Source organism: Bombina bombina, chromosome 3 (assembly GCF_027579735.1).
Source record: "Bombina bombina isolate aBomBom1 chromosome 3, aBomBom1.pri, whole genome shotgun sequence".
Classification (NCBI taxonomy): Eukaryota; Metazoa; Chordata; class Amphibia; order Anura; family Bombinatoridae; genus Bombina; species Bombina bombina.
Genome location: NC_069501.1, coordinates 703,079,427 through 703,095,669, shown reverse-complemented (window position 1 = coordinate 703,095,669; position 16,243 = coordinate 703,079,427). Strand labels below are relative to the sequence as shown.

Sequence of the window (16,243 nt, the reverse complement as noted above, 5' to 3'; positions counted from 1 at the left end):
TGCCAGATATAATAACTTTAAAACAAAGATTAACCTGAAAATAAAATGCAGATTGAATTTTTTAAATTATATTAGTTGTTTAAATATAAAAAATAGGTGCCAAGTTTCAGTGGCCACAAAGCAATGGGAGCAACTATGTTGTAACCTAGATTTCCTTCCTTGCGGAAGCCAATCAGGGACAGCTATAGATGGGTCACAAGAGTGTGCAACCAATGACTGAGTGGAATATTGTAGTGTTAAAGGACAGTTAAAATTAAACTTAAAAATTAAACTTTCATGATTCAGATAGGGCATGTAATTTTAAACAACTTTCAAATTCACTTTTATCATCAAAAGTTGCTTTGTTCTCTTGGTATTCTTTGTTGAAAGCTTAACCCAGGTAGGCTCATATGCTAATTTCTAAGCTCTTGAAGGCCGCCTCTTATTTCAATGCATTTAAATAGCTTTTCACAGCTATGGGGAGTTAGTTCATGTGTGCCATATAGATAACATTGTGATCACGCCCGAGGAGTTACTTATGAGAGGGCAATGATTCGCTAAAATGCAAGTCTGTCAAAAGAACTGAAATGAGAGGCAGTCTGCAAAGGCTTAGATACAAGGTAATCACAGAGGTAAAAAGTATATTAATATAACCGTGTTGGTTATGCAAAACTGAGAAATGGGTAATAAAGGGATTATCTATCTTTTCAAACTATAAACATTCTGGCGTACACTGTCCCATAAGTCTGGAGTCTGCCCTTTCACTTTTCACAGAAATTGGAAATCCCACAATTTTCAAAATTACATTTCAGGAAAAGAGGACAAAACAAATAATGAGAGCATATTGCAAAGATGGTTTACTTAATTTAATTTAACATTTTATATTATTTCAAAGTGTTTAATCTCCCTTTAAAATTAGCCCAATATATGGTCTAATCCTCATTAAACAGCGCACTGCATTATTACAAAGAATATTAAGTATGTAATTTAATTTGTGATTAATATGGGGATCTTCAAACTGGCATTTAAAAATGAAGTGAAGTGTGACAGTTTTATAAATATATACACACACATCATGGTGATTACATCTCAAACATGTTATCCCAACTGCACTTTTATAACATTGATTAAAGTGATAGTATATTTAGCAAGATACCTCAAATGTTGTATTATTGTTGTATGGATGTTTGGATTCACGAACTTGAGCCGCTGTCCCAGGCTCTTCCATAAACTGGCAGGCTGTAAGTGCCACTGTCCTCAGCATGCTTGCACTGCAGCCACCAAGTACTTTTTGCAAAATCTGCACAGAGAAAGGAGAACTGATTTTAAACTACAAGTAATTTGAGCACTCATTTTACATTGCAGCCGTCCTTTATAATGAGAAAGTATTGTGTATTGATTGATTTTCTATCCTTTTTTTAAGCTACTTTTCTCCCACCGAACAGTGAAAAGCATCTAACACAGAATAAAATCGAACTCCATGCAAAATGTAATGACGGGTGGGGGATTGAAGATTTGCTTGAACGGCCATGTATGAATCATACAAGTGTTCAAAATACACTCCGAGTATTCATCCAACTACATAGCATTTTTTTTCAAATCAATCTGCACAATTGTGCAAAAGGACTTTTTTTTATAACCTTTATCACACTGTATGAACCTGTTTTTTAGTTTGTGATTTTATATTTCACATTTATTGTTTACTTAACTTTAAAATGCTTGACCCACCATGTATATAATTATACACATACACACAATACACTGATTGGCTTCTATTCTCATGTACATTCAATCTGTGTATAAAGGAGGACACTACAATGTCAATACAAATTAAAAGAATGTATTCACTATTCAGGTAAATACAATATAGATGCACGCGACATACAAAAAAATAGCAACATTAAAAACTCTCAAGCTTTTTTGGTTTATTTATACAAAAAAATTGGTTACTTTGCTGCATGGTGACAGTAGGTTTATTACCTTCTCCCATAGCTGTTTCTCCTCTAGGTGCATTAGCATGTTTAAAATATATGTGATGTGAGCTGATCCACTTAGCTCCAGGATGTCTTCATTTAATGGGACACCATCAGGCCATTCAGCCAACAGTGATGCCAGTACATGGCGAGCATATATTACACCTGTAGCCTCATTAACATGGTACAGATACTCTCGCACTGCTTTCTTGTTGCGGGAGTCTAGTTCCTTGCGAAGCAAGATGGAGCTTTTGGTGCGTCTCTGTTTTGCAAAACTTTGCTGAAGGTCACTCTCACTGGTAACAATAAGCTTCTGGCTGACAGGATTTGATTCTTCTGTTGCTTTTTCACACTGAGTAGGTTTCAGCTGAAAAAAAGGGATTGTAACTTTACAATGAAAGAATTATAGAAGCATCATTAAGTTTAAAAACAGCCTTTAGACAAAATGCCACCCACTGCTCGCTGTCGGCCATTTGGCCGTGAGGAGGGACAGTAAATCACCCCGATCAGAACAGATCAGGATCATTTCACTAAACCACACTTTAGGTGGCGGAGAGGTTAAGCAGCAGCGGTCTTAAGACTACTACTTTTGTAGCTTGATAAATGGGGCCTATAGTACCATCAGAAAGATAGTACAGCACTGTAATCAGAAATCTAATACTTGTGTATGAAAGTGCAACATTAAAAATAAAAAAAAATTTCTTCAAAAAATCCTAGGTAAAACCTGTTTAAAAGGACATAAACTCTATGTTAGAGCAACAAACAGAAGAACCATTCTGCGCCGTGTCTGTGAATATGAACAAAAATTCCAATTGTACCTTAAATGACCATACACAAATGTTTATAAATAGACGTCAAAAAAAAAAAGTAAATACTTTATGTAGAGGACACAATAATCATAGTTTCTGTATTGGTATCCAGTACAAGGTAAATTCCACAAACAGTACCTAATTCCTGATAAATTTATTTCTCTTGTGGTGTATCCAGTCCACGGATCATCCATTACTTGTGGGATATTCTCCTTCCCAACAGGAAGTTGCAAGAGGACACCCACAGCAGAGCTGCTATATAGCTCCTCCCCTAACTGCCATATCCAGTCATACGACCGAAAACAAGCCGAGTAAGGAGAAACCATAGGGTGCAGTGGTGACTGTAGTTTAAATTTTTTTTAACCTGCCTTAAAATGACAGGGCGGGCCGTGGACTGGATACACCACAAGAGAAATAAATTTATCAGGTAAGTATAAATTGTGTTTTCTCTTGTAAGGTGTATCCAGTCCACGGATCATCCATTACTTGTGGGATACCAATACCAAAGCTAAAGTACACGGATGAAGGGAGGGACAAGGCAGGTACTTAAATGGAAGGTACAACTGCCTGTAAAACCTTTCTCCCAAAAATAGCCTCCGAAGAAGCAAAAGTATCAAATTTGTAGAATTTTGAAAAAGTATGAAGCGAAGACCAAGTCGCCGCCGTACAAATCTGTTCAACAGAAGCCTCATTTTTAAAGGCCCAAGTGGAAGCCACAGCTTTAGTAGAATGAGCTGTAATCCTTTCAGGAGGCTGTTGTCCAGCAATCTCATAGGCTAAGCGGATTATGCTTCTTAGCCAAAAAGAAAGAGAGGTTGCCGAAGCCTTTTGACCTCTCCTCTGTCCAGAGTATACAACAAACAAAGCAGATGTTTGACGGAAATCTTTAGTAGCTTGTAAGTAAAACTTTAAAGCACGAACCACGTCCAGATTATGTAATAGACGTTCCTTCTTTGAAGAAGGATTAGGACACAATGATGGAACAACAATCTCTTGATTGATATTCTTATTAGATACCACCTTAGGTAAAAACCCAGGTTTGGTATGCAGAACTACCTTATCTGCATGGAAGATCAGATAAGGAGAATCACATTGTAAAGCAGAGACTCTACGAGCAGAGGAAATAGCCACCAAAAAAAACAAGATAAAAGTTTGATATCTATGGCATGAAGAGGTTCAAATGGAACACCTTGAAGAACCAAATTTAAGCTCCACGGGGGAGCAACAGGTTTAAACACAGGCTTGATTCTAACCAAAGCCTGACAAAATGCCTGAACGTCTGGAACATCTGCCAGACGCTTGTGCAAAAGAATAGAAAGTGCAGAAATCTGTCCCTTTAAGGAACTAGCTGACAATCCTTTTTCCAAACCTTCTTGGAGAAAGGATATCCTGGGAATCCTGACCTTACTCCATGAATAACCCTTGGATTCACACCATTAAAGATATTTACGCCATATTTTATGGTAAATTTTCCTGGTGACAGGCTTTCGTGCCTGTATTAAGGTATCAATTACTGACTCGGAGAAGCCACGCTTTGATAAAATCAAGCGTTCAATCTCCAGGCAGTCAGTCTCAGAGAAATTAGATTTGGATGATTGAAAGGACCTTGTAGTAGAAGGTCTCGTCTTAACGGCAGAGTCCAAGGTGGAAAAGGATGACATGTCCACTAGGTCTGCATACCAGGTGCTATCAAGATCACCGATGCTCTCTCCTGCTTGATTTTGGCAATCAGTCGAGGGAGCAGAGGAAACGGTGGAAACACATAAGCCAGGTTGAAAGACCAAGGCGCTGCTAGAGCATCTATCAGCGTCGCTTCGGGGTCCCTGGACCTGGATCCGTAACAAGGAAGCTTGGCGTTCTGGCGAGATGCCATGAGATCCAGTTCTGGTTTGCCCCAACGAAGAATCAATTGAGCAAACACCTCCGGATGGAGTTCCCACTCCCCCGGATGAAAAGTCTGACGACTTAGAAAATCCGCCTCCCAGTTCTCTACACCTGGGATATGTATAGCTGATAGGTGGCAAGAGTGTCTCTCTGCCCAGCGAATTATCTTTGAAACTTCTGACATCGCTAGGGAACTCCTTGTTCCCCCTTGATGGTTGATGTAAGCCACAGTCGTGATGTTGTCCGACTGAAATCTGATGAACCTCAGGGTTGCTAACTGAGGCCAAGCTTGAAGAGCATTGAATATCGCTCTCAATTCCAGAATATTTATTGGAAGGAGTTTCTCCTCCTGAGTCCATAATCCCTGAGCCTTCAGGGAGTTCCAGACTGCACCCTAACCTAGAAGGCAGGCATCTGTCATTATGATTGTCCAATCTGGCCTACGAAAGGTCATACCTTTGGACAGATGGACCCGAGATAGCCACCAGAGAAGAGAATCCCTGGTCTCTTGATCCAGATTTAGTAGAGGGGACAAATCTGTGTAATCGGCATTCCACTGACTGAGCATGCCTAGTTGCAGCGGTCTGAGATGTAGGCGCGCAAACGGCACTATGTTAATTGCCGCTACCATTAAGCCGATTACCTCCATGCACTGAGCCACCGATGGGCGCGGAATAGAATGGAGAACTCGGCAGGAATTTAGAAGCTTTGATAACCTGGACTCCGTCAGGTAAATTTTCATTTCTACAGAATCTATCAGAGTCCCTAGGAAGGAAACTCTTGTGAGTGGGGATAGCGAACTCTTTTCCTCGTTCACTTTCCACCCATGCGACCTTAGAAATGCCAGGACTATGTCCGTATGAGACTTGGCAATTTGGAAGTTTGACGCCTGTATCAGGATGTCGTCTAGATAAGGGGCCACTGCTATGCACCGCGGCCTTAGGACCGCCAGAAGCGACCCCAGAACCTTAGTAAAAATTCTTGGGGCTGTAGCTAACCCAAAGGGAAGAGCTACAAACTGGTAATGCCTGTCTAGAAAGGCAAACCTTAGGAACCGATGATGATCTTTGTGTATCGGAAAGTGAAGGTAAGCATCCTTTAAATCCAATGTGGTCATATATTGACCCTCCGGGATCATAGGTAGGATGGTCCAAATAGTTTCCATTTTGAAAGATGGAACTCTGAGGAACTTGTTTAAGATCTTTAGATCCAAAATTGGTCTGAAGGTTCCCTCTTTCTTGGGAACCACAAACAGATTTGAGTAAAATCCCTGTCCCTGTTCCTCCTTTGGAACTGGATGGATCACTCTCATAACTAGGAGGTCTTGCACACAGTGTAAGAATGCCTCTTTCTTTATCTGGTTTGCAGATAATCGTGAAAGGTGAAATCTCCCTTGTGGGGGGGAAGCTTTGAAGTCCAGAAGATATCCCTGAGATATAATTTCCAACGCCCAGGGATCCTGAACATCTCTTGCCCACGCCTGGGCGAAGAGCGAAAGTCTGCCCCCTACTAGATCCATTACCGGATAGGGGGCCGTTCCTTCATGCTGTCTTAGAGGCAGCAGCAGGCTTTTTGGCTTGCTTACCTTTGTTCCAGGTCTGGTTAGGTTTCCAGGCCGTCTTGGACTGAGCAAAAGTTCCCTCTTGTTTTGTATTAGAGGAAGTTGATGCTGCACTTGCCTTGAAGTTTCTAAAGGCACAAAAATTAGACTGTTTTGCCCTTGATTTGGACCTGTCCTGAGGAAGGGCATGACCTTTTCCTCCAGTAATGTCAGCAATAATTTCCTTCAAACCAGGCCTGAAAAGGGTCTGCCCCTTGAAGGGAATGTTAAGTAGTTTAGACTTAGAAGTCACATCAGCTGACCATGATTTAAGCCATAGCGCCCTGCGCGCCTGGATGTCAAATCCAGAATTCTTAGCCGTTAGTTTAGTCAAATGAACAATGGCATCAGAAACAAAAGAATTGGCTAGCTTAAGTGCTCTAAGCTTGTCAAGTATGTCATCCAATGTAGTCGCTACCTGTAAAGCCTCTTCCAGAGACTCAAACCAGAACGCCGCAGCAGCAGTGACAGGAGCAATGCATGCAAGGGGCTGCAGGATAAAACCTTGTTGAATAAACATTTTCTTAAGGTAACCCTCTAATTTTTTATCCATTGGATCTGAAAAAGCACAACTGTCCTCGACAGGGATAGTAGCACGCTTTGCTAAAGTAGAAACTGCTCCCTCCACCTTAGGGACCGTCTGCCATAAGTCCTGTGTGGTGGCGTCTATTGGAAACATTTTTCTAAAAATAGGAGGGGGAGAAAACGGCACACCGGGTCTATCCCATTCCTTATTAATAATTTCTGTAAACCTTTTAGGTATTGGAAAAACATCAGTACACACCGGCACTGCATAGTATTTATCCAGTCTACACAATTTCTCTTGCACTGCAATTGTATCACAGTCATTCAGAGCAGCTAAAACCTCCCTAAGCAATACACGGAGGTTCTCAAGCTTAAATTTAAAAGTAGAAATATCAGAATCAGGTTGCATCATCTTCCCTGAGTCAGAAATATCACCCACAGACTGAAGCTCTCCTTCCTCAGCTTCTGCATTTTGTGAGGCAGTATCAGACATAGATCTTAAAGCGTCTGTATGCTCTGTATTACGTCTAACCCCAGAGCTATCACGCTTTCCTCTAAATTCAGGCAGTCTGGCTAATACAGCTGTCAGTGTATTATCCATGACTGTCGCCATGTCTTGTAAAGTAAACGCTATGGGCGCCCTTGATGTACTTGGCGCCATTTGAGCGGGAGTCCCTTGAGCGGGAGTCAAAGGATCTGACACGTGGGGAGAGTTAGTCGGCATAACTTCCCCCTCGTCAGAATCCTCTGGTGATAAATTTCTTAAAGACAAAAGTTGATCTTTATTGTTTAAAGTGAAATCAATACATTTAGTACACATTCTCAGATGGGGTTCCACCATGGCTTTTAAACATAATGAACAAGGAGTTTCCTCTATGTCAGACATGTTTGTACAGACTAGCAATGAGACTAGCAAGCTTGGAAAACACTTTAAATCAAGTTAACAAGCAAATATAAAAAAACGGTACTGTGCCTTTAAGAGAAACAAATTTTATCAAAATTTGAAAAACAGTGAAAAAAAGCAGTAAACCAAACTAAATTTTTACAGTGTATGTAATAAGCTAACAGAGCATTGCACCCACTTGCAAATGGATGAGTAACCCCTTAATACAAAAAACGGATCAAAAAAACAAATAGACGTTTTTTAACAGTCACAACAACTGACACAGCTCTGCTGTGGCCCTACCTTCCTCAATACACGAATTTGGAAGCCTTTAGAGCCCTTCAGAGATGTCCTATAGCATTCAGGGGACTGCTGAGGGAAGCTGAATGTCTCAGTCTGTAATTTTAACTGTGCAAAAAAGCGCTAAAATAGGCCCCTTCCACAACAGTGGAAAGCCTCAGGAAACTGTTTCTAGGCAAAAATCAAGCCAGCCATGTGGAAAAAACTAGGCCCCAATAAAGTTTTATCACGAAAGCATATATAAAAACGATTAAACATGCCAGCAAACGTTTTATATTGCAATTTCATAAGAGTATTTATCTCTGATAGTTAGCATGATACCAGTCGCTATTAAATCACTGTATTCAGGCTTAACTTACATTAATCCGGTATCAGCAGCATTTTCTAGCAATTCCATCCCTAGAAAAACTTATAACTGCACATACCTCATAGCAGGATAACCTGCACGCCATTCTCCCTCTGAAGTTACCTCACTCCTCAGACATATGTGAGAACAGCAGTGGATCTTAGTTACAAGCTGCTAAGATCATAGAAAACGCAGGCAGATTCTTCTTCTAAATACTGCCTGAGATAAAAACAGAATTTATGCTTACCTGATAAATTACTTTCTCCAACGGTGTGTCCGGTCCACGGCGTCATCCTTACTTGTGGGATATTCTCTTCCCCAACAGGAAATGGCAAAGAGCCCAGCAAAGCTGGTCACATGATCCCTCCTAGGCTCCGCCTACCCCAGTCATTCGACCGATGTACAGGAGGAAATATGCATAGGAGAAACCATATGATACCGTGGTGACTGTAGTTAGAGAAAATAATTCATCAGACCTGATTAAAAAAACCAGGGCGGGCCGTGGACCGGACACACCGTTGGAGAAAGTAATTTATCAGGTAAGCATAAATTCTGTTTTCTCCAACATAGGTGTGTCCGGTCCACGGCGTCATCCTTACTTGTGGGAACCAATACCAAAGCTTTAGGACACGGATGAAGGGAGGGAGCAAATCAGGTCACCTAAATGGAAGGCACCACGGCTTGCAAAACCTCTCCCAAAAATAGCCTCTGAAGAAGCAAAAGTATCAAATTTGTAAAATTTGGCAAAAGTGTGCAGTGAAGACCAAGTCGCTGCCTTACATATCTGGTCAACAGAAGCCTCGTTCTTGAAGGCCCATGTGGAAGCCACAGCCCTAGTGGAGTGAGCTGTGATTCTTTCAGGAGGCTGCCGTCCGGCAGTCTCATAAGCCAAACGGATAATGCTTTTAAGCCAAAAAGAAAGAGAGGTAGAAGTTGCTTTTTGACCTCTCCTTTTACCAGAATAAAAAACAAACAAAGAAGAAGTTTGTCTGAAATCTTTAGTGGCCTCTAAATAGAATTTTAGAGCACGGACTACGTCCAAATTGTGTAACAAACGTTCCTTCTTTGAAACTGGATTCGGGCACAAAGAAGGTACAACTATCTCCTGGTTAATATTCTTGTTGGAAACAACTTTCGGAAGAAAACCAGGCTTAGTACGCAAAACCACCTTATCTGCATGGAACACCAGATAGGGCGGAGAACACTGCAGAGCAGATAACTCTGAAACTCTTCTAGCAGAAGAAATTGCAACCAAAAACAAAACTTTCCAAGATAATAACGTCATATCTACGGAATGTAAGGGTTCAAACGGAACCCCTTGAAGAACTGAAAGAACTAGATTGAGACTCCAGGGAGGAGTCAAAGGTCTGTAAACAGGCTTGATTCTAACCAGAGCCTGAACAAACGCCTGAACGTCTGGCACAGCTGCCAGCCTTTTGTGAAGTAAAACAGATAACGCAGAAATCTGTCCCTTCAGAGAACTTGCAGATAATCCCTTCTCCAAACCCTCTTGTAGAAAGGATAAAATCCTAGGAATTTTTATCTTGTTCCATGGGAATCCTTTAGATTCACACCAATAGATATATTTTTTCCATATCTTATGGTAAATTTTTCTAGTTACAGGCTTTCTAGCCTGAATAAGAGTATCTATTACAGAATCTGAAAACCCACGCTTTGATAAAATCAAGCGTTCAATCTCCAAGCAGTCAGTTGGAGAGAAACCAGATTCGGATGTTCGAATGGACCTTGAACAAGAAGGTCCTGTCTCAAAGGTAGCTTCCATGGTGGAGCCGATGACATATTCACCAGGTCTGCATACCAAGTCCTGCGTGGCCACGCAGGAGCTATCAAGATCACCGAAGCCCTCTCCTGGTTGTTCCTGGCTACCAGCCTGGGAATGAGAGGAAACGGTGGGAAAACATAAGCTAGGTTGAAGGTCCAAGGTGCTACTAGTGCATCTACTAGAGTCGCCTTGGGATCCCTGGATCTGGACCCGTAACAAGGAACCTTGAAGTTCTGACGAGACGCCATCAGATCCATGTCTGGAATGCCCCATAATTGAGTTATTTGGGCAAAGATTTCCGGGTGGAGTTCCCACTCCCCCGGATGGAATGTCTGACGACTCAGAAAATCCGCTTCCCAATTTTCCACTCCTGGGATGTGGATTGCAGACAAGTGGCAGGAGTGATCCTCCGCCCATTGAATTATCTTGGTCACTTCCTCCATCGCCAGGGAACTCCTTGTTCCCCCCTGATGGTTGATATAAGCAACTGTCGTCATGTTGTCTGATTGAAACCTTATGAATTTGGCCTTTGCTAGATGAGGCCAAGCTTTGAGAGCATTGAATATCGCTCTCAGTTCCAGAATGTTTATCGGGAGAAGAGATTCTTCCCGAGACCATAGACCCTGAGCTTTCAGGGGTTCCCAGACCGCGCCCCAGCCCACCAGACTGGCGTCGGTCGTGACAATGACCCACTCTGGTCTGCGGAAGCTCATTCCCTGTGACAGATTGTCCAGGATTAGCCACCAACGGAGTGAATCTCTGGTCCTTTGATCTACTTGAATCGTCGGAGACAAGTCTGTATAATCCCCATTCCACTGTCTGAGCATGCACAGTTGTAATGGTCTTAGATGAATTCGTGCAAAAGGAACTATGTCCATTGCCGCAACCATCAATCCTATTACTTCCATGCACTGTGCTATGGAAGGACGAAGAACAGAATGAAGAATTTGACAAGAGCTTAGAAGTTTTGATTTTCTGACCTCTGTCAGAAAAATTCTCATTTCTAAGGAGTCTATTATTGTTCCCAAGAAGGGAACTCTTGTTGACGGGGAAAGAGAACTTTTTTCTATGTTTACTTTCCATCCGTGAGATCTGAGAAAGGCTAGGACGATGTCCGTATGAGCCTTTGCTTTTGACAGAGACGACGCTTGAATCAGGATGTCGTCCAAGTACGGTACTACTGCAATGCCCCTTGGTCTTAGAACCGCTAGAAGGGACCCTAGTACCTTTGTGAAAATTCTCGGAGCAGTGGCTAACCCGAATGGAAGTGCCACAAACTGGTAATGCTTGTCCAGAAAAGCGAACCTTAGGAACTGATGATGTTCCTTGTGGATAGGAATATGGAGGTACGCATCCTTTAAATCCACCGTGGTCATGAATTGACCTTCCTGGATGGTAGGAAGGATCGTTCGAATGGTTTCCATTTTGAACGATGGAACCCTGAGAAATTTGTTTAGGATCTTGAGATCTAGAATTGGTCTGAACGTTCCCTCTTTTTTGGGAACTATGAACAGGTTGGAGTAAAACCCCATCCCTTGTTCTCTTATTGGAACTGGATGAATTACTCCCATCCTTAACAGGTCTTCTACACAATGTAAGAATGCCTGTCTTTTTATTTGGTTTGAAGATAATTGAGACCTGTGGAACCTTCCCCTTGGGGGTAGTTCCTTGAATTCCAGGAGATAACCTTGAGAAACTATTTCTAGTGCCCAAGGATCCTGAACATCTCTTGCCCAGGCCTGAGCAAAGAGAGAAAGTCTGCCCGCCACCAGATCCGGTCCCGGATCGGGGGCCATCCCTTCATGCTGTTTTGGTAGCAGTGGCAGGCTTCTTGGCCTGCTTACCCTTGTTCCAGCCTTGCATCGGTCTCCAGGCTGGTTTGGGTTGAGAAGTATTACCCTCTTGCTTAGAGGATGTAGAAGTAGAGGCTGGTCCGTTTCTGCGAAAGGGACGAAAATTAGGCTTATTTCTAGCCTTAAAAGACCTATCCTGAGAAAGGGCGTGGCCCTTTCCTCCGGTGATGTCTGAAATAATCTCTTTCAAATCAGGCCCAAACAGTGTTTTGCCCTTGAAAGGGATGTTAAGTAATTTTGTCTTGGAAGACACATCCGCTGACCAAGACTTCAGCCAGAGCGCTCTGCGCGCCACGATAGCAAACCCCGAATTTTTCGCCGCTAATCTCGCTAATTGCAAAGCGGCATCTAGAATAAAAGAGTTAGCCAATTTAAGTGCATGAACTCTGCCCATAACCTCCTCATACGAAGATTCTTTATCGAGCGACTTTTCTAGTTCTTCGAACCAGAAACACGCTGCCGTAGTGACAGGAACAATGCATGAAATTGGTTGAAGAAGGTAACCTTGCTGAACAAACATTTTTTTAAGCAAACCCTCTAATTTTTTATCCATAGGATCTTTAAAAGCACAACTATCTTCTATGGGAATAGTAGTGCGTTTGTTTAGAGTAGAGACCGCCCCCTCGACCTTAGGGACTGTCTGCCATAAGTCCTTTCTGGGGTCGACTATAGGAAATAATTTCTTAAATATAGGGGGAGGCACAAAAGGTATGCCGGGCCTTTCCCATTCCTTGTTTACTATATCCGCCACCCGCTTGGGTATAGGAAAAACATCGGGGGGCACCGGAACCTCTAGGAACTTGTCCATCTTACATAATTTCTCTGGAATGACCAAATTGTCACAATCATCCAGAGTAGATAATACCTCCTTAAGCAGTGCGCGGAGATGTTCTAATTTAAATTTAAATGTTACAACATCAGGTTCAGCTTGTTGAGAAATTTTCCCTGAATCTGAAATTTCTCCCTCAGACAAAACCTCCCTCCTGGCCCCTTCAGATTGGTGTGAGGGTATGTCAGAAGCGTTATCATCAGCGTCCTCTTGCTCTTCAGTGTTTAAAACAGAGCAATCGCGCTTTCTTTGATAAGTAGGCATTTTAGATAAAATATTTGCAATAGAATTATCCATAACAGCCGTTAATTGTTGCATAGTAATAAGTATTGGCGCACTAGATGTACTAGGGGCCTCTTGTGTGGGCAAAACTGGTGTAGACACAGAAGGGGGTGATGCAGTACCATGCTTACTCCCCTCATCTGAAGAATCATCTTGGGCACTATTATTATCTGTGGCATCATTGTCCCTACTTTGTTTGGGCACCATGTCACAATTATCACATATATTTAAATGGGGAGACACATTGGCTTTCATACATATAGAACATCGTTTATCTGATGGTTCAGACATGTTAAACAGGCTTAAACTTGTCAACAAAGCACAAAAAACGTTTTAAAATAAAACCGTTACTGTCACTTTAAATTTTAAACAGAACACACTTTATTACTGAATATGCGAAAAAGTATGAAGCAATTGTTCAAAATTCACCAAAATTTCACCACAGTGTCTTAAAGCCTTACAAGTATTGCACACCAACTTTGAAAGCTTTAACCCTTAAAATAACGGAACCGGAGCCGTTTTTACATTTAACCCCTATACAGTCCCAGGAATCTGCTTTGCTGAGACCCAACCAAGCCCAGAGGGGAATACGATACCAAATGACGCCTTCTATAAGCTTTTTTCAGTGGTTCTTAGCTCCTCACACATGCATCTGCATGCCTTGCCTTCCAAAAACAACTGCGCATTAGTGGCGCGAAAATGAGGCTCTGCCTATGACTAGAGAAGGCCCCCAACTGAAAAAGGTGCCCATACAGTGCCTGCCGTTTTTTAACAACAATCCCCAAGATTATAATAACTATAAAGCGCTATAATCTGTCAAATATGCTTAGCAAGTAATCGTTTTAGCCCAGAAAAATGTCTACCAGATTTTTTAAGCCCTTATAAAGCCTTTATTCTTATACTTAATCTAAGAAAATGGCTTACCGGTCCCCATAGGGAAAATGACAGCCTTCCAGCATTACCAAGTCGTGTTAGAAATGTGGCCATCATACCTCAGGCAGAAAAGTCTGCCAACTGCTTCCCCCAACTGAAGTTACTTCATCTCAACAGTCCTGTGTGGAAACAGCAATCGATTTTAGTAACGTTTGCTAAAATCATCTTCCTCTCACAAACAGAAATCTTCTTCTCTTTTCTGTTTCAGAGTAAATAGTACATACCAGCACTATTTTAAAATAACAAACACTTGATTGAAGAATAAAAACTACATTTAAACAACAAAAAACTCTTAGCCATCTCCGTGGAGATGTTGCCTGTGCAACGGCAAAGACAATGACTGGGGTAGGCGGAGCCTAGGAGGGATCATGTGACCAGCTTTGCTGGGCTCTTTGCCATTTCCTGTTGAGGAAGAGAATATCCCACAAGTAAGGATGACGCCGTGGACCGGACACACCTATGTTGGAGAAATAGTACAACTCCGGTACCATTTAAAAACAACAAACTTTTGATTGAAGAAAAAGCTAACTATATTTTACCACTTTCCTCTTACTACCTCCATGTTTGTTGAGAGTTGCAAGAAAATGACTGGATATGGCAGTTAGGGGAGGAGTTATATAGCAGCTCTGCTGTGGGTGTCCTCTTGCAACTTCCTGTTGGGAAGGAGAATATCCCACAAGTAATGGATGATCCGTGGACTGGATACACCTTACAAGAGAAATAAATCAATGAAAGGACCTCAGTACCGTTTCCCACAGTTCACATCAGATAGAATTAATCCTTCTCGAATCTCAAATGCTGCCTCTTTTTAGTCAAGCTTTCTTGTCCTTAACTTGGGTTCAACAGAGCATATAACAAAGAGAAAAAGACAAGGCGCAAAAGGAAGATTCAAGTGAGATTTATTAAAATCCAAATAAACACAAGTTAAAAGTTATACTGTACATACAAAAAGTACGTTAAAAGGATGCATTCAAAAGATACATATGTTCTCTTGGCAGTCAGGAGTACAGATGACAGAATCTCCTTCATGGATGCTAAACACCCCAGAGCTTCTGGATTGCAACCGAGGTCCCGATCACATGATTGACAGGTGCTGTACACTAAAAACCTCTACGTGTTTCTCCGGGTCCACGGCCAGGCTTTTTCAAAAGGACCAATGATTAATCTTAATGGAACAATCATAGACTTCCTTATATAGGGAGGTGTATATTAGAAACCAAACCCCCCAGGGGTGTGAGCATATAATACGCATTCTTATTGGGGCCTCCTATCCAATAGAGATATACCTATAGGGTGTGTGTGTTTCAAATGCATATATACCTCTGCCTTTGAAATTTAGAGCCTAGATGTGCCAAACATGGATGGAAAAAATGGATTGGAAAAAAAAACAACTAACATCTACATTCTAAAGAATTTATACCAAAGTTTTGGAAGCACTTATATATTTGTACTGCTCACGCCAATACTCATGTCAATAATAAAAACACATATGTGCCCATGCCTACATGTGGGTGTAGCCACCATTTTATTTACTCTGTATTCCCTCTATTAAATTATCTACACCTACACCTTTTTATCCTCCAGTTAGCTGGAAAAACAAAAAATGAGGCATCATAGGTCATATTCAGACTTAGGGCATTGCAATTTTATTTCCCTCACCAATTTGTAGTTGTTTACTTTACTTGCATTGGTTTCTTGTATGTTGTTATATGATGACATTCGTATTGTTTCTTGGACATTGTTATATTGAGCCTATGAATGTGCATTCTGTAACCATATCTTTACTTGACTGCCTCAATAAAAAAACTTTATTTAAAAACAAAAAAACATAATTTATGTAAGAACTTACCTGATAAATTCATTTCTTTCATATTAGCAAGAGTCCATGAGCTAGTGACGTATGGGATATACATTCCTACCAGGAGGGGCAAAGTTTCCCAAACCTCAAAATGCCTATAAATACACCCCTCACCACACCCACAATTCAGTTTAACGAATAGCCAAGAAGTGGGGTGATAAGAAAAAAGTGCGAAAGCATATAAAATAAGGAATTGGAATAATTGTGCTTTATACAAAAAAATCATAACCACCACAAAAAAGGGCGGGCCTCATGGACTCTTGCTAATATGAAAGAAATGAATTTATCAGGTAAGTTCTTACATAAATTATGTTTTCTTTCATGTAATTAGCAAGAGTCCATGAGCTAGTGACGTATGGGATAATGATTACCCAAGATGTGGATCTTTCCACGCAAGAGTCACATT

General features: G+C 41.4%; 1 protein-coding gene across 1 annotated transcript in view; it reads right to left on the bottom strand.

The window, feature by feature from the left end:
* ZZEF1 (zinc finger ZZ-type and EF-hand domain containing 1) overlaps window positions 1-16,243 on the bottom strand; it is a gene marked incomplete in the record, with an annotated part of 722,361 nt that overhangs the window by 72,248 nt on the left and 633,870 nt on the right. The window contains 2 exon segments of the mRNA XM_053707503.1: window positions 1,136-1,279; window positions 1,960-2,319. Coding sequence (XP_053563478.1) covers window positions 1,136-1,279; window positions 1,960-2,319 — 504 coding nt within the window.